The 24,982-nt window shown below is 46.2% G+C and overlaps 2 protein-coding genes across 2 annotated transcripts in view; one reads left to right on the top strand and one right to left on the bottom strand.

Annotated features, from left to right (window-relative positions):
• Positions 1-1,776, bottom strand: part of TBC1D22B (TBC1 domain family member 22B) — a 51,708-nt gene extending 49,932 nt beyond the window's left edge. The window contains exon 1 of the mRNA XM_056844250.1: positions 1,701-1,776. Within this exon, the coding sequence (XP_056700228.1) occupies positions 1,701-1,756 (56 nt within the window). The 5' untranslated portion in view covers positions 1,757-1,776. The remainder of the gene's footprint in view (positions 1-1,700) is intronic.
• On the top strand, positions 1,755-24,982 carry TMEM217 (transmembrane protein 217). Its single transcript, XM_056844814.1, has 3 exons — positions 1,755-1,920; positions 22,712-23,214; positions 24,962-24,982. The coding sequence occupies exons 1-3, from the start codon at positions 1,755-1,757 to the stop codon at positions 24,980-24,982; spliced, it is 690 nt and encodes a 229-aa protein (XP_056700792.1).

Genomic DNA, 24,982 nt, shown 5'->3' on the forward strand with positions numbered 1-24,982 from the left:
GAGACACGTTGCTTTAGAACAGCAGGCACAAATACAAGCAGGATGTGGCATTACAATAATAGACCTAACAGATAGTGCTAGTGTTTTCTCAAATACAGCTGCCATGACCTGTATTTGCAGTTCTTTCATATATTTGAACTTTTTTGGCCATCTGATAGTTTGACCAGGGGAAAGCGAGCATATATTAGAGACAGAAACAAAGAATTAACTGACCGGGCAGGATTTAAAGTCAGTTAAGAGGCCATGCAGTACAGCACTGCAAGGGAGCTGCAGGGTCAAGATGAGGTGACAGGTTTGTGTATAGACTGCAATATCCATATTAATTTACTGTCTTCATCTCAAATAAGTAGAGAAAGGTAGACGACAGCCTTGGCTTACTTTCTCCAAGGGCACATACTCCTGACTACATTAGTAGGCATTATTATCCTCCTTCAGGCATCATGATAGCCATAGAGGTCAAGGAATTGTAAGGCAGATAGAATGTTTCCACTCTTGCTGTGCATATTTTACAGGCAAACTGGGAATTCTAATCCGTGTGTGTGTGTGGGGGGGGGTATGCAGTCATGGCCAGAGTGAAGAAGTTTTTCCAAATTAATTAAAGTGTGATGTTCCGCACGTGGCTTTAGAAACTTCTCACTGGTGCTGAAAGAAGGTTTTTCCAGCACAGACCCTCTCGGCCATAACACTCTCTCACCAAGCTAGCATTTACTACAGCTACCATGCTCCCAAACAGAACAGTGATGCAGAGAGGAAAAGAAACCCAGATTTGAATCAGATTCCTTTTTCTCTGTGTGAGATGTCAGTAAAGGACCTCACTAGGGCTCTTGATGACCTGGGCTTCTGCTTACAGGTTTCAGAACTGGCGTGGCGTCCTCCGGATGTTCTGGGAGCTTTCTAACTACAACAGGGGAAAGAAAGTCCAGCGGTACCTTATAAACGGGCATTTATTTCAACACGCGCTTCTGTAAAGCAGTGCTACATCGGACAAACACACCTACGATGGTTCAAAGTAGGCCTGACTAGTCTCGGTGGTTCAGGATCGCAGGGTCTCTGCTGCAGCTGCCTGTGCATTTCACCTTCATTAGAATGCTCTGCAATCAGCATAGCAGATGAGCACATACAGACTGACAGCACTAATGTATGCAAACCAGGAAATGATTTCTCTCCCTGGGCAAAACAGAAATCCTGGTTACCTGCCCAGAGCAATGCCTTGCTGCTGCCTAAACGCACCAATGCCCTAGAAGCTGGGGTGGGTGGGGGGATGTAGTTCTATTAGTGTCCCCCCCCCCAAAAAAAAGAGGGTTCAGACCTAGGAAGTAAGCAGATAGTTGCCCCCTTCGCCCACCAGGAGAAAAGCGCCCTGGCTGGCAAAGAACTTCAGTCGCAAGGGCTGCTGACTGATGGAGCAAGTCGCAGGAGGAGAAGAACATTGTCGGGGGGGTGGGGGGGAACCCCCTTCGCAAGAGTTACCCCCGAGGCAAGGGGAGACCCCACTTCAGCCCCTCCCTCCCCGAGGGAACCTGATCGCGGCCGCTCGCTGGCTTCAGGGCGAGGGCCGCCACCTTTTCACGCGCGCCTTTCCGGAATGAATGGCGGCGAGCAGCACCCGCTGAGCAGGCACCGCTCCTCGCCTTCTGCCTCCGCGCGGGACGCCTGGCTAGTCAGCATCCACACCGGGCCGGAGCCCGATCCTCACTGACCTGCCCGGCAGCTTCGCGCTCCGCTTCCAGAACTGCTTACTGCTTTCCGAAGCCATGGCTGGGGCCGGAGATCGAGCCCCCCCACCGCCGGCTCCTGTGGGGGGCAGGGACGAGCCGGAGCGATGGGCCCCTGTGGGAGCCTCGGGCCGAGGCCGCCTCACCGCCTCCCTCCAGGGGCCCCGGCGCCAGTCCCCTCAGCCGCCATCTTGGTTCCCGGCGGGTACGGCCCAACGATTGGCCGCCTGGTGGAGAGCGTCCGAGGCTGGCCAATCCTGAGCTCGGTTCCAGAAGGAACGCGAAGCGGGATGGGGGGGCGAGGAATCAGAAGCCTGGCAGAACTCGAGAGGCGGGATAATTCGTCTGGAGAGCGGGAGGGGAGGGGCGGAGCAGCAGGGGGGGAGAGAGAAACCCCACGTGCAGATCGTGAACGAGGAAGCGGGAAGGCGGTTAAACGGTCAACGCTGCCTGCTTTAGCCAGGAAGCGGGAGGCCAGGCGCGCCGCGCGGGAAAGGCTTCGCCCTGAGAGCGCCGCAGCCGGGTGTCGCTTGTCAACGAAGTGGCGACGAATTGGTTCCCTTAATTGTGCGTTCGCGGTCGTCTCAGTTGCAAACTGTAGGAGCGATCTCAAACGGCTATTTTGCTCTAAAGACACACACATCCCTGCAGTTCTGGAGTTACTCAGATAGCAGCTGCAATCCTGTGCAAGCTTCTGAGGGAGTAAGCCCTCCCCCCCCCCCACAAAAACACTTAGTGGGACATATCAATAGACTTAGGGCTGGTCAGGGTCACCAACTGTTGGGCGTAGGTTGCTTAAATTGCAGCGAAAGTGATGGGGAGGGAATAGAGACGCCTCAGCGTACTGAGTATAGTTCTCGGCCAGCGTGGTGTAGTGGTTGGAGCAGAGGACTTTAATCTGGAGACCTGGATTGGATTCCTCACTCCTCCATCCGAGTGGCAGATGCTAATCTGGTGAACCAGGTTTATTTCCCCACTCCTACACGTGAAGCCACTCTGACCTGGATGGCCCAGGCTAGCCTGATCTCAGAAGCTAAGCAAGGTCAGCCCTGGTTAGTATTTGGATGGGAGACCACCGAGGAAGTCCAGGGTTGCTGTGCAGAGGAAGGCACTGGCAAACCACCTCTGTTAATCTCTTGCCATGAAAACCCCCCAAAGAAGGGGTTGCCATAAGTCGACTGCGACTTGATGCACTTTACACACACACAAAGCCGGAAAGTCAGCATATAAAAACCAACTCTTCAATACGTTAACAGAGTCAAATAGACATAAGTCTACTTTTTCCTATTAAATGGCCTGTTTGTTGTTTTCCGTCTCTTTCCAAGTTATGTAGAAAATGCTGAGTAGCTACCAGAGTAAACTAAGGGAAGGCCTCGGGTCTCTGTCTCTGGTTATATGCCTTAATGCGGCCTGTGTAGCATTTTTGATATAATAACGTAATCGAGCAACCAGGCAAATTGCCTTCCTTTTTTGTCTCAGGCCTGTTACTACAGTACATTAACTCTTTATTGTTGGAACAGCTGGCAATGGGTATAGTGGGATTCTAAACACATTTACTCAGAAGTAAGCCCAGTGAGTTTTCCTCCCTGTAATTGTATCCATTTCCACAAAGGTCATTTGTCCTAACTTCAATGCTATTGAGAAGCATTTCGGCTTTTCCCCGGTCATTCCCAAACCAGCTCCAAAGTTTGGGGAAAGGTTGCAGCAAAGCCTGGATGGTTGTTGCATGAGTGGAAAAGTTCAGATTTTTCTGCTGCCCATATGGTAGCCATTTCCCCCCAAAGCAGCCATTTCTTCCTGTCACCTGGTTGTTGTTTTTTAAATTTTCCTATTAGCAGCTAAATATTGTTATATCAATATAATATTACAACAATATGTGTAACAGGTTATTTGAACTGCCAGCTTTCATTTTACATCTAGCCCCTTTTGTTGCAGAGATCTAAAGGAGAAGGCATATCTCCACAATAAAGGGGAGTTGATACTTTTATTTTATTTTTTTTTGCAAATGAAAACTGGGAATTATAATACATTGATATAACAATATTAAATTGCTGATTAAAAACCCCCCAAAAATCCATGGTGGTGTAGAGGTGGGGGGAAATGGCTGCTGCCAAGCAGACTGGGGCAGGAAAATAATGGGGAATTCCAGATGGGCTGTTGCGTTAGTCTGTTGTAGCAAAATAAAATGGAAGTCCAGTGGCACCTCAAATAATAACACTTATTCCAGCATCAGTTTTTAAGAGCCAGAGCTTACTTCTTCAGATACTGTGAAGAGGAACTCATATTCCACATTTTTATAGGGGAAATTATTGTTGGAGAGGAAAAAGAGTGAAGTTGGGGCTGAGAGGGGCTTAGTAAGAATCCTATTATAAATCTTTCAGGTGTGATTCTCTGTGTAAGGGACTGGAACAGATGAGGTTAGAGAGGTCAGAGGTTCCAGCCTCTCTTGCTAGGGGTGCAGACATACAAAAATAATTATGTAGGATAAACAGCTAATCAGGAAAGAAGCCATTTGAAGCATTCTTAAAGGGTTATATTATGTTAAGAAGAGTCAATTAAAGTTTCTAAAAAGTGACTCCTGTTGAATAGTTAGAAATGACAGTAAGTGAGGAAATCCAAGTTTCTGTTTATGCCGGGATGTAAGGTCATATTTAGTTTCCTAATGAATTCTAATTCAGCACTTTCACTTTCTAGATCTGCAACATTATGTTTCTGGAAGATTAAAATGTTCCCCCACTGGTTTCTGAATGTTCTTCTTATGTCAGGTTTGTGTACTTTGATTCTCTCACATAACGACCGAGATGTTTGCTCGATGTAGCTGGTAGAAAGATATTGTTGGCACATGGTGACATATTAAATTGGATGATATATAAGTGGATGAGCACAAGATGATGTCACTGATTTTATTAGGTCTTGTAATAGTATTACCTATGTGTATAGGGACAAAGTTGGCATCTATGGCTGTTGAAGTGTTTGGTTCCTGGTTTTGGGTCTCTGTTGGGTGGTCTGTGGTTGTACATGAAAACAAAATTAACTGACTATAATAAACCTATGGGGAAAACTGGATGCTTTGTTGCTGCTGTACACTACTGGCAGCCACAGTAGCAATGGGGAAACTACTCATGCCTATTCTTGTGTGAAGAACATCTATAGCTAGGATTGCATTCTGGAAGTGGTTTTATATTCAATTGCCCTCTTAGACTTCTGTTTACACATTGGGGCGTTTTCCTCTTGAGTCTCAAATTCAGCTTTGCCTTAATACATATGGAATGTGAAAGTAAAACTAACAGTGATAGTGAAAATATGCATTCACTTTTAAAAGGGCTCTCTGTGTTCCATTTTGCATTGACAACATTCATGCATACTGAAAGAGACTAAAAGGCACTTTTTAGGGCCAAACTATACATTGTTTGTTTTTAAAAAAGTCTACTCATTCATGTACAAACTGGTGTGTGTGTCAATTTTTAGAACAAGTAGATTGAGGAGTATTTATGTTACCCCTACCTGGGGCTTCTTCTTGCCATCTCAGAAATCCCTCCTTCTGCAGTTGGCTGTTTTAATCAATCATTACAATGATCCCACAGCAGCTGTAGGAATCTCAGTTCCCATTCTCTACCACTGATGCCCCTCTGCCTTCTTCTCCACTTAAGAATTTGCCTCCCCCTTCAATGATAAAATTGAAACTATCTGATCTCTCTGCCTCTTGCCCACCAAGTTCTTTCTCTTTCACCACTCCCTAATTTGTGTACTTCCTTCAGTCCTTTCCTCTCCCCGCAGTCTCACTTGGTGAGTTAACTTCAGAGTTGTAACAAAGGCAGGAAACTTTCCCCATATAAGTAAGATACTTGTTAGTGACATTATTTAGTGATAAATATGTGGAAGATTTGAGGAGAATTGCCACACAAATGGAGGATATTTGGTAGCGGGTTATTTGGTTGTTTTTATCTCCACTATGTTTAAGTGGCCCTGACCTGGATGGCCCTGATCAGGCTAACTTGATCTCCTCAGATCTTGGAAGCTAAGCAGGGTTGGTCCTGGTTACTACTTGGATGGGAGATCTACAAGGAATGCCAGGGTCATGTCACAGAGGCAGGCTACCACCTGTTTGTCTCTTGCCTTTGGGAACCCTGCAGGGTCACCTTAAGTCAGCTGTGACTTGATGGCACTTTCTACCATCAGTTTTAGGTGATTGTAGTCTATTTTTTTATTGTTGCTGCTTACATTAATTTTATTTATGTTAGAAATTATGTCTGGCATATTTTATGTTGCTACTGTCTATTGTTTTATTTGTCTTTGTGGGCAGGGGGGATGTGTATGGGGGAGACCTGGGAACTGGAGGGGTATAGGGGTTGATGAGATCTCTATTGTCTCAGCCCATTTTCTCATGAAGATATTTTGATGGGACTAGGACGTGCCAGTTAAGGAGAAGAGAATCAAGACAATTGCCTTTCTTCTGACCCTTCTCCCAATCAAAGAAACCCTGGGTATGTCCATCAAAAAGTTGAACACCAGGTCAGTGACTTGAAAAAACCATTGCAATGCAATATGAGGTTTATAACTGTAAGATTTAAATGGCTATATTTCAATTAATTGAACCAGAGGATGTGGATAAAATACCTGGTGAAGTGAAACTTGGACATGAGAGGTACCCTGCTGGGTCAGATGAGTGGTTCCTCTAGTCCAGCATCCTGTTTTCACCCTGTTTCCACCCAGGTACTCTGGAGGGCTAGCAAACAGGGCATAGATGCCAAAGCCTTCCCCGAGGTTGCCTGCTAGCGCTGTATTCAGAGGCTTAATGCCTCTGGATGAGGAAGTTCTCTTTAGTCACCATGCTAGTAGCCATTAATGTACTTATAAATCTGTCCAATCTCCTGTTAAAGTCATTATGCTAGTGCATTAACTCGTCTTTTAATGAAATGAGCAAGGTTTGGACGAAGACAATGGCCTTTTATGCATAGCTGTTTCCGTCGCCGCACCCCTCTGATGACTTTGAGTTTTGATTATGCATGCTGTTTCTGACCGTCAGAGGTTGCCTTGCTCTCCCTCAGCATTTCCCCACGGTTTGCCCACTTCAAATTTGAGATAAAACAGGTTCCTACATTACATCTCTACTAAATCGCCTATGTTATCCATGAAAAAAGTGAAAAACCGAACCATGATGTAGAACATAAAGGGCAAAAGCAGTGTGCATGACCATTGCCTCAAACTGACACTGAAATATGTCAAAAAGCTAATGCTGATAATCTTGTGTTTTCCATATGGCTAGACTGGGTGCACTGAAAGGCAAAAATACACAGATCAGTGTATAGACCTTCTTGTTTCATTATTCCTTCCTTCTTTCTTCATAGAAAATATGTTACAACAATCACAGTTCTGGTCTTGTGATACAACAGTATTGATTAAACAGAACTATGGGGAGGATGTAATCCGAGGAACTATATCAGAGAGGTGTCAGGCTCCAGCAAATTCACAGCGTTTCAGCAATAGACCTTCAATCCAGGCAGAGCGGCGATTCAAAGATTGATTTCAGAAGTCAGTGATTTCAGTAAGAGACATGCAAGGTTGGAATACATGACAGGGGGAATGGGGATACATTTATAGGGCTGATACAATAGGGTTACAGAAACAAAGAGACAATGTAGTCATTTCCTCCCGGTAACGACTTAAGTAAAACTGAAACAGAAACAATCATGAGCAATCAGTGGAGGAGATGGCCGAGCTCTTGGCTTTGTGTGCGGGGCCCGATATCAGATCGAAGATTTACACGGGCAGGTCCCAATACAATTGTAAATCTCTGGCCGGAGCTTGTGTGCAAAACCGCGGGGGAAGGAGTGCACGGAGAACTCCATCTTGTTTGCGGGGGAACCATCTTGTTTGAGGACGGAGCTGTCAGAAGCCCTATCTGACATTCCGCCTCTCCAAAGGCCCCCTCCCTGGGTTCCCAGGCTTGTCGGGACAACTCGATGGAACTCGGTGATCAGAGAGGGAGCGTTCACGTGTTCTGCCGCAACCCACTCATCGTGACTCGAGTTTAAATGTTTCCAGTGTACCAGATACTCCAGCAGACCCCTCCGCAGCCTGGAGTCCAGGACCCTAGAAATTTCAAATTGCTGTTCCCCCTGCACCATGATAGGTGTTGCCTCTGGGGGTTCGGGGTGCCAATCAGGGGTGGGAGAAAAAGGTTTCAGTAGGCTAACATGAAACACGGGGTGCACTCCCTGTAAAGTTTTGGGGAGATCCAGTTCAGCAGTGACCTCGTTGATTACTTGGGATATAGTGAACCGACCCACGTACTTTTGGCAAAGTTTTCTACAAGGACGCAGGGACTTTAAGTTCTTGGTGGAAAGGTACACCTTTTCCCCGATTACAAGATCAAACTGAGGCGCTCTGTGTTTGTCAGCCTGCGCCTTGTACCGTTCCTTAGCCTGGTCCAACTGTTTAACAAGTCCCGGCAAAGTATTTCTGACGGTGTTAGACCAAGCAGATACCTCCGGAGGGTCACCTCCCGGCGGGAGGGGAACCGCCCCCAAAGGGTCAAATTCTATCCCATAGAGAGTCTTAAAGGGACTCTGCCCAGTAGCAGAGTGCACAGAGTTGTTATAGGCATACTCCGCCAGGGGTAACAGATCGACCCAATTATCCTGGTGATAGTTGGTGAAGCAGCGCAAGTAGCATTCAACAACAGCATTCACCCTCTCCGTCTGCCCATCAGTCTGGGGGTGATAGGCTGACAACAAACCCTGTTGTACCCCCACAATTCCCAAAAACGCCTGCCAGAATTTGGACAGGAACACCGAGCCTCTGTCGCTCACGATCTTCCGAGGAAAACCGTGCAGACGGAAGATCTGTTGAACAAACAGTCGGGCCAACTTGTGGGCTGAGGGCAACCCCTTGCACGGAATAAGGTGGATCTGCTTAGAAAACAGATCCGTGATGACCCAAAGCACGGTTTTCCCGTGGCTAGGAGGGAGATTGGTTACAAAGTCCATACCAATCACCCGCCAGGGAGCCTCCGGGGTCTCCAGGGGTTTCAGCAGTCCAGGGGGCTTTCCCATGAGACGTTTATTGGTAGCACACGTTGGGCAGGACCTTACGAAACCATCTATGTCCCTGGCCACCAAAAGCGCCGCCGTACCAGGTGTAGGGTCTTAACGAAACCAAAGTGACCCCCCCGTCTTGGAGCTGTGGCTCCATTCTAGCGCTTCCCGGCGCAGCTTCTGGGGAACATAAGTCCTTTCTTCTGGGGTCCCAGTTTCCTCCACCCCAAGGGGACCCTCCCCTCGTTCCTCGCGAAGAGCCTCCTCCCACCTGGTCTTTGCGGCAGAGGGCAGATCTCCAGGAACCTCCTGGGAGCGGGGGGAATCGTGAGCCTCCCTCTGTGGGAGGGCCGGGGGAGGCAGAGAATCCGCCGCCCGGGCTTGGGCCCGGGTCCGGACTCCCTGGGGGGGAGGCATCGGGTGCTCTCTCTTGCTGGAGGTCTGGTACAGGCATGGTAACCGCCGCCCGGGTCTGGGCCCGGGTCCGAATCCCTGGGGGACGAGTGGCACCGCTTGTGCCGCCTTGCGGAAGTACCGGGGCAGGTGGGGGGGGCGCTGCCCGGGTTTGGGCCCGGGTCAGAACTCCCGCGCTTGCCCCCTCCGGGTCCAAGCCCAGGTGTTCTGGGGTGAAAAGGGACCCAAGCGGCCGCTCGACTCTGCAATCGTACTGTGGCATGCGGGAGAGATCATCCGCCAGACAATTCTCCCTCCCGGGAACATGCTTAATGGTGAAGCGGAATCTAGAGAAAAAGTCCGCCCACCTCAGCTGTTTAGCCGAGAGCCTCCTCTGCCCCAAGATGGCCTCGAGGTTTCAGTGGTCTGTCCAAACCTCAGACGACACCGTCGCCCCTTCTAAGAAACGGGCACCAAACCGTGAGGGCATGTTTGATAGCCATGGCCTCCTTTTCCCCAATCGGCCAGTTGAGCTCGGCCCCCGAGAACCTTTTGGAAAAGTAGGCTCAAGGTCTGAGCTTCCCCTGAGCGTCCTTCTGCGGAAGCACTCCTCCCATTGCTTTGTTAGAAGCGTCTACTTGCAGGACGAAAGGCCAAGAACAGTCGGGGTGAGCTAAAACGGGCTTAGACATGAACCGGCCCTTTAGTAAGTCGAATGCTGCCTGGCAGCGGTCGTCCCACGCCACCTGATAGTTAGCGGCCGTGGCCGCCTGACCCCTCCCCTTGGTCTTAAGGAGGTCCGTGATCGGGAGGGCTATCTCAGCAAAATCCGGGATGAATCCCCGATAGAAATTTGCAAAACCCAGAAATTGCTGAACCTGCTTATGGGTTCGGGGGGGGGGGGGTTCCCAGTCTCGAACCGCTTGGACCTTCTCAGGGTCCATGATTAACCCGTTGGGAGACACTACAAACCCAAGGAAGGCAAGCTTGTCCTGATTAAAGGCACACTTGGACAGTTTGGCGTATTGGTGGTGCTCCCTCAGTCGGCCCAGTACCTCCCACACCAACTTCTGGTGTTCCTCTGGATCCCGAGAATAGATTAAAATGTCATCTAGGTACACAATAACCCCCTGAAACAGTAAATCATGTAAAATTTCATTGATGAGTTGCATGAAGCAGGACGGAGCTCCAGACAGCCCGAACGGCATCACGCTAAACTCAAAAAGACCAAAGCAACATGAGAAGGCTGTCTTCGCCTCGTCCCCTTCCTTAATCCGGACCCGGTAATAGGCTTCCGCCAGGTCCAGTTTTGAAAATATCCTGCCTTCCTGCAACTGACTGAGAAGGTCAGGGATGAGGGGGATGGGATATGCATTCTTTTCAGTCACTGCATTGAGACCCCTATAGTCCACACACAACCGGAGGTCCGAAGTCCCCTTCTTCTTTACAAAGAAGCAGGGTGAGGAGAATGTGGCCTTGGATGGACGGATGAACCCCCTAGCCAGATTCTTGTCCAGAAACTCCCGCAACACAGTAAACCCGGGCTTTGGAGGGCTTCATGTCCGCAGTGAGCTCAATGGCACAGTCTGTAGGTAGCAAGTCACAGTCCTTCCCCTCAAAGACATCCGCAAAGTCCTGATATTCCAGGGGCAGTATCACGGGGGTTGCTGTCGCGGCCGTCACCCTCCCCCCATCGGGCATGTCCTCCCGGCAATGCCACCAGCATTGTGGAGACTCAAAAACCACTTGACGCTGCGCCCAGTCAATGCTGGGGTTGTGGCCCGCCAGCCAGTTACTTCCCAGAACCACTGGGTAAGCGATCCCAGGAGCAATGGTAAGTATGATCTGCTCCCAGTGATCTCCCACCCCCAACAACACTGGGTCAGAGCGCTTAACTTCTGTCGCTGCCACTGCCCACTCTACTGCCTCCTTATTTAGAAGCCCGATGGCGTACCGCACCCGGGCTTCTTCGGAAGGAAAAGTCTCACCCTGATCGTTCATGAAGCCAGAAAGTTGCAGTAGAAAGTGGGGTAACTGGGCACAGGTTCCATCAAAGGAAATCTGCAGGTCCCGGGCGACTGTGCGTGGAGAATGAACGGGGAGGGTAGTCGCGCCGATGGACGATCAGAGTCCTCGCACCGTCCCTGCTAGTGCCGTCATCTCCCTCCTTAGGATCTCCAGCTGGTCCTGAAGCTCCTGGTTCTGTCGAGTCAGGTTGTGGTTCTGCTCCTGCAGAAGACAGTGTTCCTCTTCTCGGGGGCACGGGGTTGAGGTGACTGCAGCACGGCCTCGGAGCGGTTCCTCCTCCCTGGAGTACAGGTCCTCCAGCGAGCCTCGGTATAGGAGATCGAAGTTTGGCCCCGTGGTTGATTGGTGGACGTACTGTCCGGCGATCTGTGGTGCCCCCTCTGCAAGTTCTGTGGGGCTCCTTCCAGGGGTTACTTCCTCCCGGCTTGGATCTGTTCCTCTCGGGGCTGCCTCCTCCCGGGGCAGGACCGCTCCCTGCTGTTCCGACAGGCAGAGGCGTTTGTACCGCCGGATCAGTTCGGCGGATCGGGTCGAACTGGGGAACATCTTTCTCAAGAACTAACTAGTAGAAAATAAAAAAGATGGATTCCAACCTAATGTCAGGCTCCAGCAAATTCACAGCGTTTCAGCAATAGACCTTCAATCCAGGCAGAGCGGCGATTCAAAGATTTATTTCAGAAGTCAGTGATTTCAGTAAGAGACAGGCAAGGTTGGAATACACGACAGGGGGAATGGGGATACATTTATAGGGCTGATACAATAGGGTTACAGAAACAAAGAGACAATGTAGTCGTTTCCTGCCGGTAACGACTTAAGTAAAACTGAAACAGAAACAATCATGAGCAATCAGTGGAGGAGATAGCTGAGCTCTCGGCTTTGTGCGCGGGGCCCGATATCAAAGATTTACATGGGCAGGTCCCAATACAATTGTAAATCTCTGGCCGGAGCTCGTGTGCAAAACCGGGGGGGAAGGAGTGCACGGAGAACTCCATCTTGTTTGCGGGGGAACCATCTTGTTTGAGGACGGAGCTGTCAGAAGCCCTATCTGACAAGAGGAAAGGTTTAAATATGGGTTTAAATTTCAGCAGTGATTATGGGTTTAAATTTCAGCAGTGATTAACCATAGAAACTTGCAAGATTGGTTACTCAAATCAATACTGATGTTCTAGTGCACAGAGACAAATTTTAAGAAATCATTTACTAAGGTCTGCATAGGGCTTTAGAACTAGGTTACCAGAAGGGAATTGTTATGGCTCGTATGCTTATTTAACATTTAGAGGACAGGTGGGTCTGGTTTTCCATCATCCAACATTAGTGCAGGGAGTACAGTCTGATGGTTGGTTAAAGAGCAATCAAAGATCAGATAATCCCCAGACTGGAACCTTGCAGAAGTGGACTAATTGTGACCTTATAGATAGCAAGAGTAACAGTGAACATACATTCACACACATCCCTAAGATCTCCAACTAGACCTTCTGATTGGCTGGGCCCACTATTACATCACTTGCTTCGCCTTTTGGGTGAAACAGGTAGATTGGCAGTTCTTCACTTCCAGATGCCATGTCTTCATATAAAGATCTATTATTCAATGATAGTTATAATGCTAGCAGCCTGTGTCCAATTCAGCAGTCAGATTATCCTGTAAAATCTGCAGGTGAGTGGCAAAACAAATTGGGGGCCCACAAGGAACTGCTGTTGGAGAAATGAACCATTTGAAAATTCCCCCTCCCACCTTTTCCTTCAGAAACTATAAGAAGGCAATGAGCTGGCCAGTTTCCTCATTTCTCTTCATTTTCTTTCACTGTTTCTGAACATTTCAAGGGCAGTGAGCATGCCCTAATTAGGCTGTTTTGGGTGGGGGTGCCTTTGTTCAACTTACAAACTAATATTGTTTCTGCATATCTAAGGAGTTCTCCAGATTTGGCAAAATCCCAGCTGTCTACAAGAGGGACTGTTTTGTTGACTTTATGATAGGCACTTATCTGTGTAGTTCGCTGTTAAAGTGGAAAAGCTGGAACCCATAACAAAATGTTGTGTGCTGTATGGCATTGCCCTATACAGCTTGCTTTAAAAGAAGACGGGCTTGTTCCCCACCTCATCACCCCCCTGGGATGTTTCTGAAGCCCCTAAACAGCAAACAGCCTTCCAGTGCTCTGAATTAGAAAATGCAGCCCTAAAAAGAAAAATATATGGTTGGGATAAGAGATAGACATGGAGAAAATCTCTTTCCCAGTCCCATCCTGTAATCTTTTTTATTTATCCTGGAACCAATATACTGCTTGAACTAATGTGATTTTGGGTGATGCCTTCAGTTTGCAGGTCTGTTTGCTCTGGTGTAGTTTACTGCTTTCTTTATTTAGAAGAAGAGTTGGTTTTTATATGCTGACTTTCTCTATCACTTAAGGGATACAGAATCAAACCGGCTTATAATCACCTCTTCCCCTCCCCACAACAGATACCCTGTGAGGTAGGTGGGGTTGAGAGAGCTCGAAGAGAGCTGTGACTAGCCCAAGGTCACCCAGCAGGCTTCATGTGTAGGAGTGGGGAAACTAACCTGGTTCACCACATTAACCTCCACCGCTCATGTGGAGGAGTGGGGAATCAAACCCAGTTCTCCAGATTAGAGTCCACCGCTCCAAACCACCACTCTTAACCACTATACCATACTTGTTCTCGCTTTGCCTCAGCCTTTGGCTTGGATGGGTAAATATGCTTAGTATTAGGCCAGATCACTTGCACCTTGGTTTTCAAGAAGGCAAATTATGTTTTCCCCCCAAGGTGGAGCACAATCTTGTGCCTGTATTGTAGTAGTCTACCAAACTGCACAGTTGTGTGGTGCCTGACCCAAAGATTGTTTATCATTTCACTTAATTATTTAAAGAAGCGTTCAGCATATTTAAAGAGGATCTGCAAGAGTAGATTTATATGGTGCAGCTACCTCATTGAGACCAAATTATGTACACTGGGTACTTAAGCTGTGTCTGCACTAGGAATTTGCTGCAGATCAGTACTATTTCAAACGCACGCCACTATCTGATCTGCACTCTACCATGTCCCTACAAGCAACCATTTGTATAGCTACTTTGCCTCCATTTTTCAGCTGGGAGAGGTTAGATATACTATGCAATCACAGCCTTAGGATGGCTTCAGACTGAGCCCTATAAAAAGAAAAGCTTTATTCAGGAGGCAACACAGACATCTGAAACCATCCTCAGAAATCAAGCATCCAGTTTTACATGAACAGAATTGACAGTTGCACTAGTCGCCACTAGAGGGTAGTAGAATGCTGCTGTGGACAGAAACATTCTTTTTGTTGAGGTTACATTTCTTGCCTTGTTTTCCTGTTTGTAGAAACTATGCAGTGAATGTGATATGATCTCTAGTCAGTTTTCAAATTCAGAACAAGACCAAAAGTGAAGGAAAACCAAATTCCCTGAACTGTTTTCCCCCAAACAGAAAGCACCACCACAAGAACTTAGGACAGAGCAAAACTGAAAGCTATTTTCATGATTTATGCCCAGCTACGTAGTACCTACTCTTAAAGTTGTTTCAGTTTAGAGAAAAGCAGAAATCAAGCCTAGTTTCTTGAAGTTCTTACTTAAAACATATGGTCTTCTATATTTGCATAGGGCCTCACTGTTTCAGCGAATCTGAACGCTCTCTTCTTATTTGGCTCAAAATGTCTTGAGGAGGAGTTCAGCCTTGAGTTCTTATTTGGTTCAGAATGTCTTGAGCAGGAGTCCCCAACCTTTTGGGCATGTAAGCACCTTTGGAAGTCTGACATCATAAGGTGGGTCCATCCAGAAAATGGCTGCCCCAGGAGGCGGAACCAGCCATACAGTGGCTGCTGCAGGTTACCTTCAGTCACACTGTGAAGATCCTTGTGCTGTGGTGGCAGCTGCTGCAATGCAACATTTAAAAAATCGGAATCAGAAGCCTTGCTGGGAAAAAGCCCTTCCTGGTCCCACCCACTTTCTATAAACACTTGGTGGGCACCAAGAAAGGTGTCAGTGGGCGCCATGGCACCCATGTGCACCAGGTTGGGGACCCCTGGTCTTGAGTAAACCTTCAAATGCAGAGAGCTTAAAGGTATTGGCATACATACTATAATATTTTGATAGCCTGGACTAAGATTATCTTTGTTTCTGTCTCATGCCAAGACTGTGGTGAAGATTCCCACATCACTTATGAAATTTCCTGACTAGGGAGATCAAAGAAAGCTGCATTCTACTGAGTCAGATAACTAGAGCATTGTGTCTCGTTCAACGCTTTTTGGGAAGCAGTTTTTCTTTCTTTCTTCCCTACTGCGTTGTGGTACATTTGTACACCTCTGGGGATTTCCCTGGCTTTGCTCAGAAAAATCAGAAATCCAGTTTTTCCAGCCTGTTTGGCAGTCATTTTCTTTGACCCTGTTGTGAATTAAGTTATCAAAGGCTTAGGAACAAGCTGTGCTTTCAACCAAGCCCTTCTAACATTTTCATAGTTCTTGTTGTGTGTCTGAATTTCTCTTTAAAGCAACAATTGCATTGGAGGTGTTTCAGTTATACTGAATGCAAACATCAAAAGATGGTGATAATAATAATCATGTACTTAAAGCAAGTCAAATGTCCAAAGTGCTTCACATATATTACAACAACTCCATAAATTGAGCCAGGATTATGGACCCTATATTGTAGCTCAACTTTCACACTGAGACTTGAGGTGGATTACAGAAGATGAAAATCAATTCGATCGGACAGCAAAGACCTCCAGTAAACAGTGAAGTAGGACTAGGAGTACAGAACTGTGAAACAATGTAAACAAAAAAACTGTTTAAGGCAACAAAAGCTATCTGAGGCATGACATACCATAATGAAGAAAGGAGGTTACAAAGGTAATCCTTTATAAAAATGCCCTCCTGAACACTGTTGTTTTGCACATCCTGCAGAATGACAGAAGTGTGGCAGCCCTCCAGATAAGGTTACCAACATCCAGGTACTAGCTGGAGATCTCCTGATATTACAACTGATCTCCAGCTGACAGGCATCAGTTCACCTGGAGAAAATGGCCACTTTGGCAATTGGACTCTAAGGCATTGAAGTTCCTCTCCTCCCCAAACCCAACCCTCCTCAGTCTCTGCCCCAAAAATCTCCAGATATTTCCCAACCCAGAGCTGGCAATCCTGCTTCCAGACCATCTCAGGAAGGCCATTTCAGCAAGGTGCAGTGATTATACTGTCAGATCTGGGAGACCCAGGTTCACATCTCCACTGTGCCATGGAAGCTTTCTGGATGACTTTAGGCCAGTCACAATTGGTCAGCCTAAACATCTCACAAGGTTGTTGTGAGGATAAAATAGAGAAGGGTAGAACGTTGTAAGCCATTTGGATTCCCAGTGGGGAGAAAAGTGCGGTATAAGTTAAGTAAGTAAATTCCACAAAGCGAAAGCCACCACAGAGAATGCAAGTGAATGGACAGCTGCTGATCTTATCCATTTGCAGAGTGACACCTTCAGAAGGCTTTAATCAGACAAGTAAAACTGTTGTGGCAGAGATAGTCCCGCACATATATGGGTTCAAGGTCATAAAGGGCTTTGCAGGTGACAACCAGAATTTTGAATTAAACCCAGTAACTGATTGGTAACCAATCGGGTGTCTGCAGAATGTGTGTGACACAAAGCTGAGCAAAATTTGAGCCCTGGTTCTGAGTACAGTAAGCACATGTATTGACATTAAAGTGACCAAATAATCATGTCTTAAATTTGGCAGACTTCTTAGAGCACCATGTTAATGCACCAGAAGGCAGTAACTTCATCCTGAACAGTGCTGTGGTGTTACACATTAATAGGGTGATAAGTGCCAGGGAAACATATATGTCTGTTTAGTAGATTCTTACATGTACTTCATTGTACTGAATAAAGGTAAGCTTTGATGAGCAACCTAAAAGGTAAAACAAAAGGCCTTGAGAACTAGTGTAAATAATTTGTTTTGGCAATATGCCAAAAGGAGAAAAGGGAATACACACTCAACCCAAAAATTTAATTAAGTACTATGAAGGTTGAGCAGGAACAATGTTAAAAATGCATTAAACAAAATAAATACATTTATTGTACAGTACAAATTAAATATATAGGCCTTGAATTTGGCCTCAGGATTGAAACCACTGGACTAAGTAGTCCTCAGTGTACATTAAATAATACAAATAAATATCCAAAGGTTGATGACATACAAATACAAATGACACAGAAATAAGACCACAGTCACAGTAAATGGACCAAATGCATTTTGGCTCAATGGGCCTTCTTCAGTGGTCACTAATACATAGAGACACATACACACCCTGAACAATTGTTGTTATGGGCCAAAACAAGTCTTGATTGATTCTTGCACATTTTCTACTGTGTGGCCAATGGGTGACATAATTAGGATCATGGATCTTGTTCCATGATGTCCATGCTCATACATAAACATGTATGTTTATAAATTATATCTAATTTTGGCAGTTCATTTTGGGAGTCAACATGGTGTAGTGGTTAAGAGCGGTGGAGGCTAATCTGGTGAACTGGATTTGTTTCCCCACTCCTACACACGAAGCCAGCTGGGTGACCTTGGGCAAGTCATGCTCTCAGCTTCATCTACCTCACAGGGTGTCTGTTGTGGGGAGGGGAAGGGAAGGTGATTGTAAGCCGGTTTGAGTCTCCCTTAAGTGGCATATAAAAACCAACTCTTCTTCTTCCTCTTCCTCCTCTTCTTCCTCTTTCTCTTGTAGTGTGTATGTATACATCAACCAGCAATCTGACAAATTTGTCAAAACAATTGTTCTTGGTCTAATTTGTATGGCATCAACCCGTGGATTTTTTTGTATTATTTAATGGACATTGAAGAATACTTAGTCTAGTGGATTCAATCTAGAGGCCAAATTCAAGGCCTATGGTTTTAATTTGTATTTTAAGTGCACTGTACAGTAAATTGACTTATTTTGTTTAATTCATTTTTAACATTGTTCCTGCTCAACCTTCATGGTACCTAATTCATTTGTTTTGGCATTCACCTTGATGAGCAGCAATATGGAGTGATGCATGAATAAGTGACATTTATTTTAAACAATGAATAACCACAGCTCAGGAAGGCTTTATGCAGATTAAAGACCACAACTTAAAACATTTTGAATGATAGAGTTATGGATGAATATTTCTGTTCAAAGAGAGAAGACAATATTTGTGCATTAATGGGAATGCTTCATTGCCAGAACAGTCCAGATAGGATAGGGTGGAATAGTTTTGAGAGAAACTCCATAACAATCCTATGGTCCAGCCTATAATAGTTGTGGTTATGCTGGTATTTATACTGATATAATTAGTGAGCATCCTTTTGCTCTCCCAGCAGAGAAATAAAGAGAAAAAATCTGGGCAGATGGCTTAGCAATACCACCAAATCCATGCTGACATTATCAACATCTACTAATCACAGGGTGGCTAACCAACAGTGCCTCTATGTTAGCCATGCATGAGATAGAGCCAATCCACACACAATGATAATAGCAAACTCGTGACATCACCATGCCACACCAGACATCCAGTATATAACACAGAAGACACAAACACAGCACCCTCAACTTTGAAGTATTATGGCACTCACAATAGGAACCCTGTAACAGTCGTATTTCATGGGATCCTGAAAATGAGTTGAATCCTCTTATGCCACACAAGACCACAAACCATGATGGTTTTGATAGAAGGACACACGGAGAAGGAATGAAAGGAGTTCTTTCAGCCATCCCTGTAGCTCAACTGGGAATGAAGTCACCCAGGAAAAACCTGTGGCGGGGAGTCTTTGTGAAAGGCAAGGTGAATTGAGTGCCAGGCAACAAGGGAAGACACAACTTCACATTTATAGAAAACAATTATGTCATCTCCCCAAAAGCTCTCTAGGAAACAAAAACACTGTTATGAAAAACAGGAGACGGGTACAAGCCCCATCCTGCTGACAAACCAACCTTATGCACCAGCAGTAATGAACTTAGAGAAAGCCCCAACTAGGGCTGTTGAATTTTTAAAAATTCGGTATAGTTCGGATTCGGCTGAATTCGGCCCGTTTAGATTCGGGATATGCCGAAGTCCGAACTCCCCCACTTCGGGTCTGTGTAATTCGGCGGGAATTCAAAGTTCGGGGAAAAAATTCGGCCGAATAAAGCCATTAAAAACACAACCGCGCCTTTCTGCGGCTCTGGGGGGGCATTTCTGGGGGTAGAGGTCCCAAACTTTCAGAGGAGCTTCAAAGGACCCTTCTTGCCAGACCCCCCAAATTTTGTAAAGATTGGGTCAGGGGGGGCTGAGATATGGGCCCCGAAAGGGGTCCTCCCCACCCTTAATGTGCATCTCTGAGCAGAGCTTGCCTCCCATGCACAAAGCTCCCAGCCCCGACAAACAGCTGATGAGAGCAAGGGCGGGGCAGCTGCTAAGAACTTTGCAAAGCAACACAACTGCAAAGCAACACCTTTGCAAACATGCAAAGGGCGGGGCAGGTGTGAAGAATTTTGCAAAACAATACAACTGCAAAGCAACACAAGCATGCAATGCAACACCTTTGCAACAGTGCAAAGCAACACCTGACACCTGGGAGTTTGCAAACCATGGAAAGGGACAGAGGCAGCTAGCTATGCATAATGAGCAGGAGGGGGTGGAATTTCTCCTTTTGTATTGGACTTGGGACCAGGCAGATGCATTCTTTAAGTCACCATTTGAAAACCAGTTTTGAACAAGCATCAAAATAACCTAACTGATCTTATGAATGAGGGAAAACCTGAAGACATAAAAATGAAGCCCCCCCTCAAACCAGGGAGAGAGAGACTGGAGGGGGAACACACACCCCAGGCAGAACCGGCAAAAGCCCCCTTTGGCTTCCCCCCCCCACAGAAACTGCTCCCTCCCCACACACACACAGACTCTGCTTTCCCCCCACACACACACACACAGAAAATAAAAATTACAGATTAAAGCCCCCAAAGGGGTCTTACTGTGGCTGTCTTCTGTTCCATCAGGAGGGGCTGGGAGGCTGGGTAATCCAATATGATTCCATTTGTATCCAATATGAGATCCATATGTATGCATCTCTCGAGGGTGATCCATTCATCCCAATAGGGAAAAGGGGAAAGCCCATATCTCGGGGGGCCCTGACCCAATGTTTACAAAACTTGGGTGGTCTCTTAAGAAGCCTTGTCTGAAGCTCCGCTGAAAGTTTGGGGTCGGCACACGCAAAAACGCGCCCCCTGCAGCCACGGAAAGAGAAAAGGGGGGGAGCCGATATTTCTGCCCCCACTGAACCCATCTTTACAAAACTTGGGTGGTCTCTTAAGAAGGATTGTCTGAAGCTATGATAAAAGTTTGGGGGCTGCACCCCCAAAAAAGCGCCCCCTGCAGCCACGGAAATGGAAAAGGGGGAGAGGAAAAAGGGGTGGAGCCCATTTCTCGGGACCCCCTGACCCAATGTTTACAAAACTTGGGGGGTCTCTTAAGAAGCCTTGTCTGATGCTCCACTGAAAGTTTGGGGTCGGCTCACCCAAAAATGCGCCCCCTGCAGCCATGGAAAGAAAAAGGGGGGAGCCCATATCTCGGGACCCCCTGACCCAATGTTTACAAAACTTGGGTGGTCTCTTAAGAAGGCTTGTCTGAATATCCCCTGAAAGTTTGGGGTCTGTACCCCAAAAAATGCGCCCCCTGCAGCCACGGAAAGGAGCGAATGTGCACAAGCACCCCCGCACGCACACACGAGGATTTCCCTCTCTCTCTCTTTCCCCGGCGGGGCCGCACATCAGCTGATTCCTCCAGTACTCAATCCTGACTGATTGGCTAGAAGAAGACCCAGCTTGGCCACCGATTGGCCGGGGGAGGAGAATGCTGCTTACTGAAGATTATGCTGCTTACTGACGGCCCCGAATTGGCCGGATTTATTCGTGAACTCCCGAACTTGCTGAATTCGGCTCCCCGGTTGCCCGCCATTTTTTAGTTCGGTTCATCCCAAACTAAAAACCACCGAATCAAGGGAAATTCGGCTGATTTTCAGTTCAGGCCGAACCGAATCAACACCCCTAGCCCCAACCCTGTGGAACAGCATGGGTTTGTCAAGAAAATTCAAATACTGGCTGTGATTACCAAACAAAACAGGGCTGTCAATTGCATCACTGCCCCAGCATGCATCAACAGAACCAATCAGTACCAATGGACTGGTTATACCATTTAGGTAACTAGCTGTCCCTGTCCCATGCTCTCTGTTGATTACCTCAGTCTAACCTTTATTGGATGGCCCAGGCTAGCCCAATCTTGTCACATCTCTGAAGCTAAGCAGTGTCGGTCCAGGGTTGCTATGCAGAGGCAGGCGATGGCAAACCACCTCTGTTCATCTCTTGCTTTTAAAGCCCTATGGAGTCGCCATAGGTTGGCTGCAGCTTGACAGCAGATTTTATTATCCATCTCTCTTCCATAGCATAAAGCTTACCTGCATAGTTTCTAATACTGTAGTCATCATGTGATTGCGAGCTCTTAGGAGCCTCCCCTTTGTTGGAGCCAATATAGCCAGAAACCCATGAGTCCCACTCCCAGTATAAGTTCCATCCTGAAAATAGATAAAGGGAATAATGAGTAGGGACAGATCCATATTTGCTTAACCCCATCAAAGATGCCAAATTTGTAGCGACCAGCACTGGAAATGGAGTTTTGAAAGCAAGACCGATGAATGAGTTGTGTGTCAGGCAGCAGAATAACAGCTGTGTCACAGGGATAGTATCTGCTATGGACAGCATCTGTGGTAAGCCATGTCCTGCAGGTGTCTTCCTTCTGTCAGTGGGATGTGGAATTTGCCCAGCTGGCCCAATTTACTAAACCTCAGTGAGCTAATTCTTCAGTCTTATTCCACCACATCCAACAAACAAGTTCCTTGATAACTCCGTCCCAAGCAGAAGTTTAGTTTATTAGATGTATACCCTCCCCTGGCAGAGCTGAGCTCAGGGCAGCTGAGAAAATGGGAAATAATGGGAAGCCCTATTGTGGGCTTACTCCCAGGGAAGTGCTGCTCTTAGGATTGCTCTTAACTGCTGCCACCCACCAAAATTAGGTCTGTAGTTTTTAGTCCTTCCAACTAAAAATATCTCTAAATCATTGCGGCAATATTATGATACCACAGAGTTCCTGATGCTTGTGCTTCTTCAGTAAATGCTGCTTAGGGGACTTAAGTCAGGAACTTGGAGGTCCTGAAGCTTGCCCAGAAGAATTGTAGGACTCCTCAGTAAAGATACTGCCTCCCCCCCCCCTTATGTGCTCATACACTCTATGAAAAACTTGGGATCTGTAGAGTGATGCGAAAACACACAATTTTACACTTCCTTGTTATCACTCATCTGTTTGTCAACACCCTTGCCAAATTGTGGCACTTCTTCTTTTTCTCCAACAGTTCATCTCTTATTCTAAAATGTGTTTAAGTTTACTCTCTGGGTTATCTTCTGCAGATATTTATGGAAACATTTTCCATGCCCTATTGGACTGAATGAGTTGTCTTTGTTTTTCAAGGTATTATTGGAGAAGGCAAAATGATCATCTTCTGTCCTGGTGGATTTTTTGGCATGATGCCAAAAACAGGGTGTGTTGTATCTGGTATCTACATGATTATAATGACTAATATGTATATTATCTTTGAGACGGGTCACCTGGATCGAGCAAAGAGGCTGCTACCCATTACTGAGGATTCGATCATCTATTACTATTACACCGCACTTCTCCTGGCCTGTCTAACTTATCCTGTATGTATCCTCCTCATCTATTCTGTTTGGAATCGAAACGTGAGAGGCATGTTCACCTATGTTGTTTGGATAATATTCTATGACCTAGCCAATTTCACTCTTCTAATCCTGACTTTCTTGGCTAGACGTTATGCCCACCCCTTTTATATCCATCCTTTGGAATGGTTTGGGCTGGCCTTGCGGTTGCCTGTGGACTGCTTTTGGCTTTCTTATATTATAATTTATGCTCTGATGATTTTTGAAAGCAGAAGCAAAGGGCGGATGTCAATGAAGGTAAGGCGTATCTCTAAACATGTGTCGGAACCTCCCAAGTATAGGTTGGGGATGAGCAGGAAACTCCAGTGAAAGCTGACGTATCCTATGCACTGGTGTACATCAGGCCTGCACAAGTCATGATCTACCAAGCAGTGCACAGCTTACCAACCATGTACTGCTGTCCACGCTAGGTGTTGGATAGCCCTCCTGTTTCTGCCATGTGTAAAGCAACTGAAAGACTACTATATGTGGCCAACAGGATTGCCTTTGACTTGGAGGGCCATAAACTGTACAAACTGGGTACACACACAAGCATCCCAAGTGGTATTTAATGTGGTTTAATTTTGTGTCATTGCTTTACCTTCGGATTGGCTCGATGTTCTTAGTAAGCAAAAAATTTCTTGTCAGTTTTATTTGCAATTTCCCTCCTCAGGCTCCTGTTTTGTATAATTGAGGGCATGAGAACTAAAATACTGGGGCAGATGGATGCTTCTGTTTCTAACCCCTCCATATTACCAGATGCAATTTGCAAATGTATCACAGTTGTATGCCTGTGATAAAATGGGATCCTGTACTAAGCACCTGGATGGTCATATCCATCAAATGCCAAGATGGTGATATTTTATTAGTAGATGCTAATTTAAAGAAGAGCTAGCCTGTTTTTGTTGTCTTTCTTATTCTGGAACTGCATGACATACTAACAAAGCAAATTCCTAACCACATGTGTACTGAAACATGCATGGGTGGGAGGACTTTGCAGGGGAGAAGTTGGCAAAGGACAACTAACCCTTTCAGCTGCTCCCCTCCCAATTCTCTCTCACATGCTTATTTTACCTAGCAGGACTGAAGAGAAATAATGGTTTCAGGGGAGAAGTAGCACCCTTGCTTCCTCTCCTTTACCCCTACAAATGCCCCCAGTAATTCAAGTTATTTGCCAAATGTGGGTTTGCATGTTTGCTGGCATAACATGTAGTTCCAGTAGTTCAGACACACACTCTTCAACAATGCAGTTAGTCAGTATGGGTTTCTGATATTTCTAATTCTGAAAAATATAAGCTTTACTTTCTAGAATTCAGATATTCTCGTACCTACTATTCACTATTGAGAAATAGTACTGAAATCTTCATGCATTGAGCCAGGAACTAGTGAAAAAGCAAATGTAACACAACAAATGTAAATGTAAGCAAATGTCATTCAAACTTTTGAAACAAATCAGAGTTTATTTGTTGCAGGCACAAACCTGGTTAATTGTTGGGCTCACTTCCATCCTTCCCTTCACTCCTCCTCTTGTGGAGGGCACCAAGATTGAAAATGGAACTCTTCAACTAACTCTGCTTAGTCGGGATGTTCAAATGTCTTAACTATTTGACCTTAGTATCTTTGCCAGGGATGGGATTCATAACCCCAGCTTGGCCTGGTTAAGAATCCCAGTTACTGGGAAAGAAAGTAACCTAGCACTTGCATTTTGATGTTACAACTAATTGCTATTAATTGAAGACTTTCATCGTCAATCTCTGTGTACTGTATGAGGGGGAAGAAGAGAGAGTGTGTGAACTCAACAATTAATCATATTTGTGCCCAGCATAGAGGAACTCTTGCTTGTTGTGACATCTGACCTGAGCCAGACTCCTCTATTCTTTAAACTGCTAAAGCGCATATGGAAACAAGTTTGCAGATGTTGCTGCTGCATAAATTTGTACCATCAGCTATTTCTTCCTGGTGGATTTGTTTTGAGCATGGTGTGATGCCCTGGTTAATTCCTTAGGAGAGCGTGTGCAAGCCTTGA

The sequence above is a fragment of the Euleptes europaea genome, chromosome 2, assembly GCF_029931775.1.
Source record: "Euleptes europaea isolate rEulEur1 chromosome 2, rEulEur1.hap1, whole genome shotgun sequence".
In the NCBI taxonomy this organism is placed as follows: domain Eukaryota; kingdom Metazoa; phylum Chordata; class Lepidosauria; order Squamata; family Sphaerodactylidae; genus Euleptes; species Euleptes europaea.

What these genes read in the sequence shown, in the direction of transcription:
- TMEM217 (XM_056844814.1), top strand. Translation starts at nt 1,755, where the DNA reads ATGGCTGGGGCCGGAGATCGAGCCCCCCCACCGCCGGCTCCTGTGGGG. An exon ending in GCCATCTTGGTTCCCGGCGG is followed by an intron (nt 1,921 to 22,711) that starts GTACGGCCCAAC and finishes TTGTTTTTCAAG; the next exon opens with GTATTATTGGAGAAGGCAAA. An exon ending in AAGGGCGGATGTCAATGAAG is followed by an intron (nt 23,215 to 24,961) that starts GTAAGGCGTATC and finishes TTAATTCCTTAG; the next exon opens with GAGAGCGTGTGCAAGCCTTG.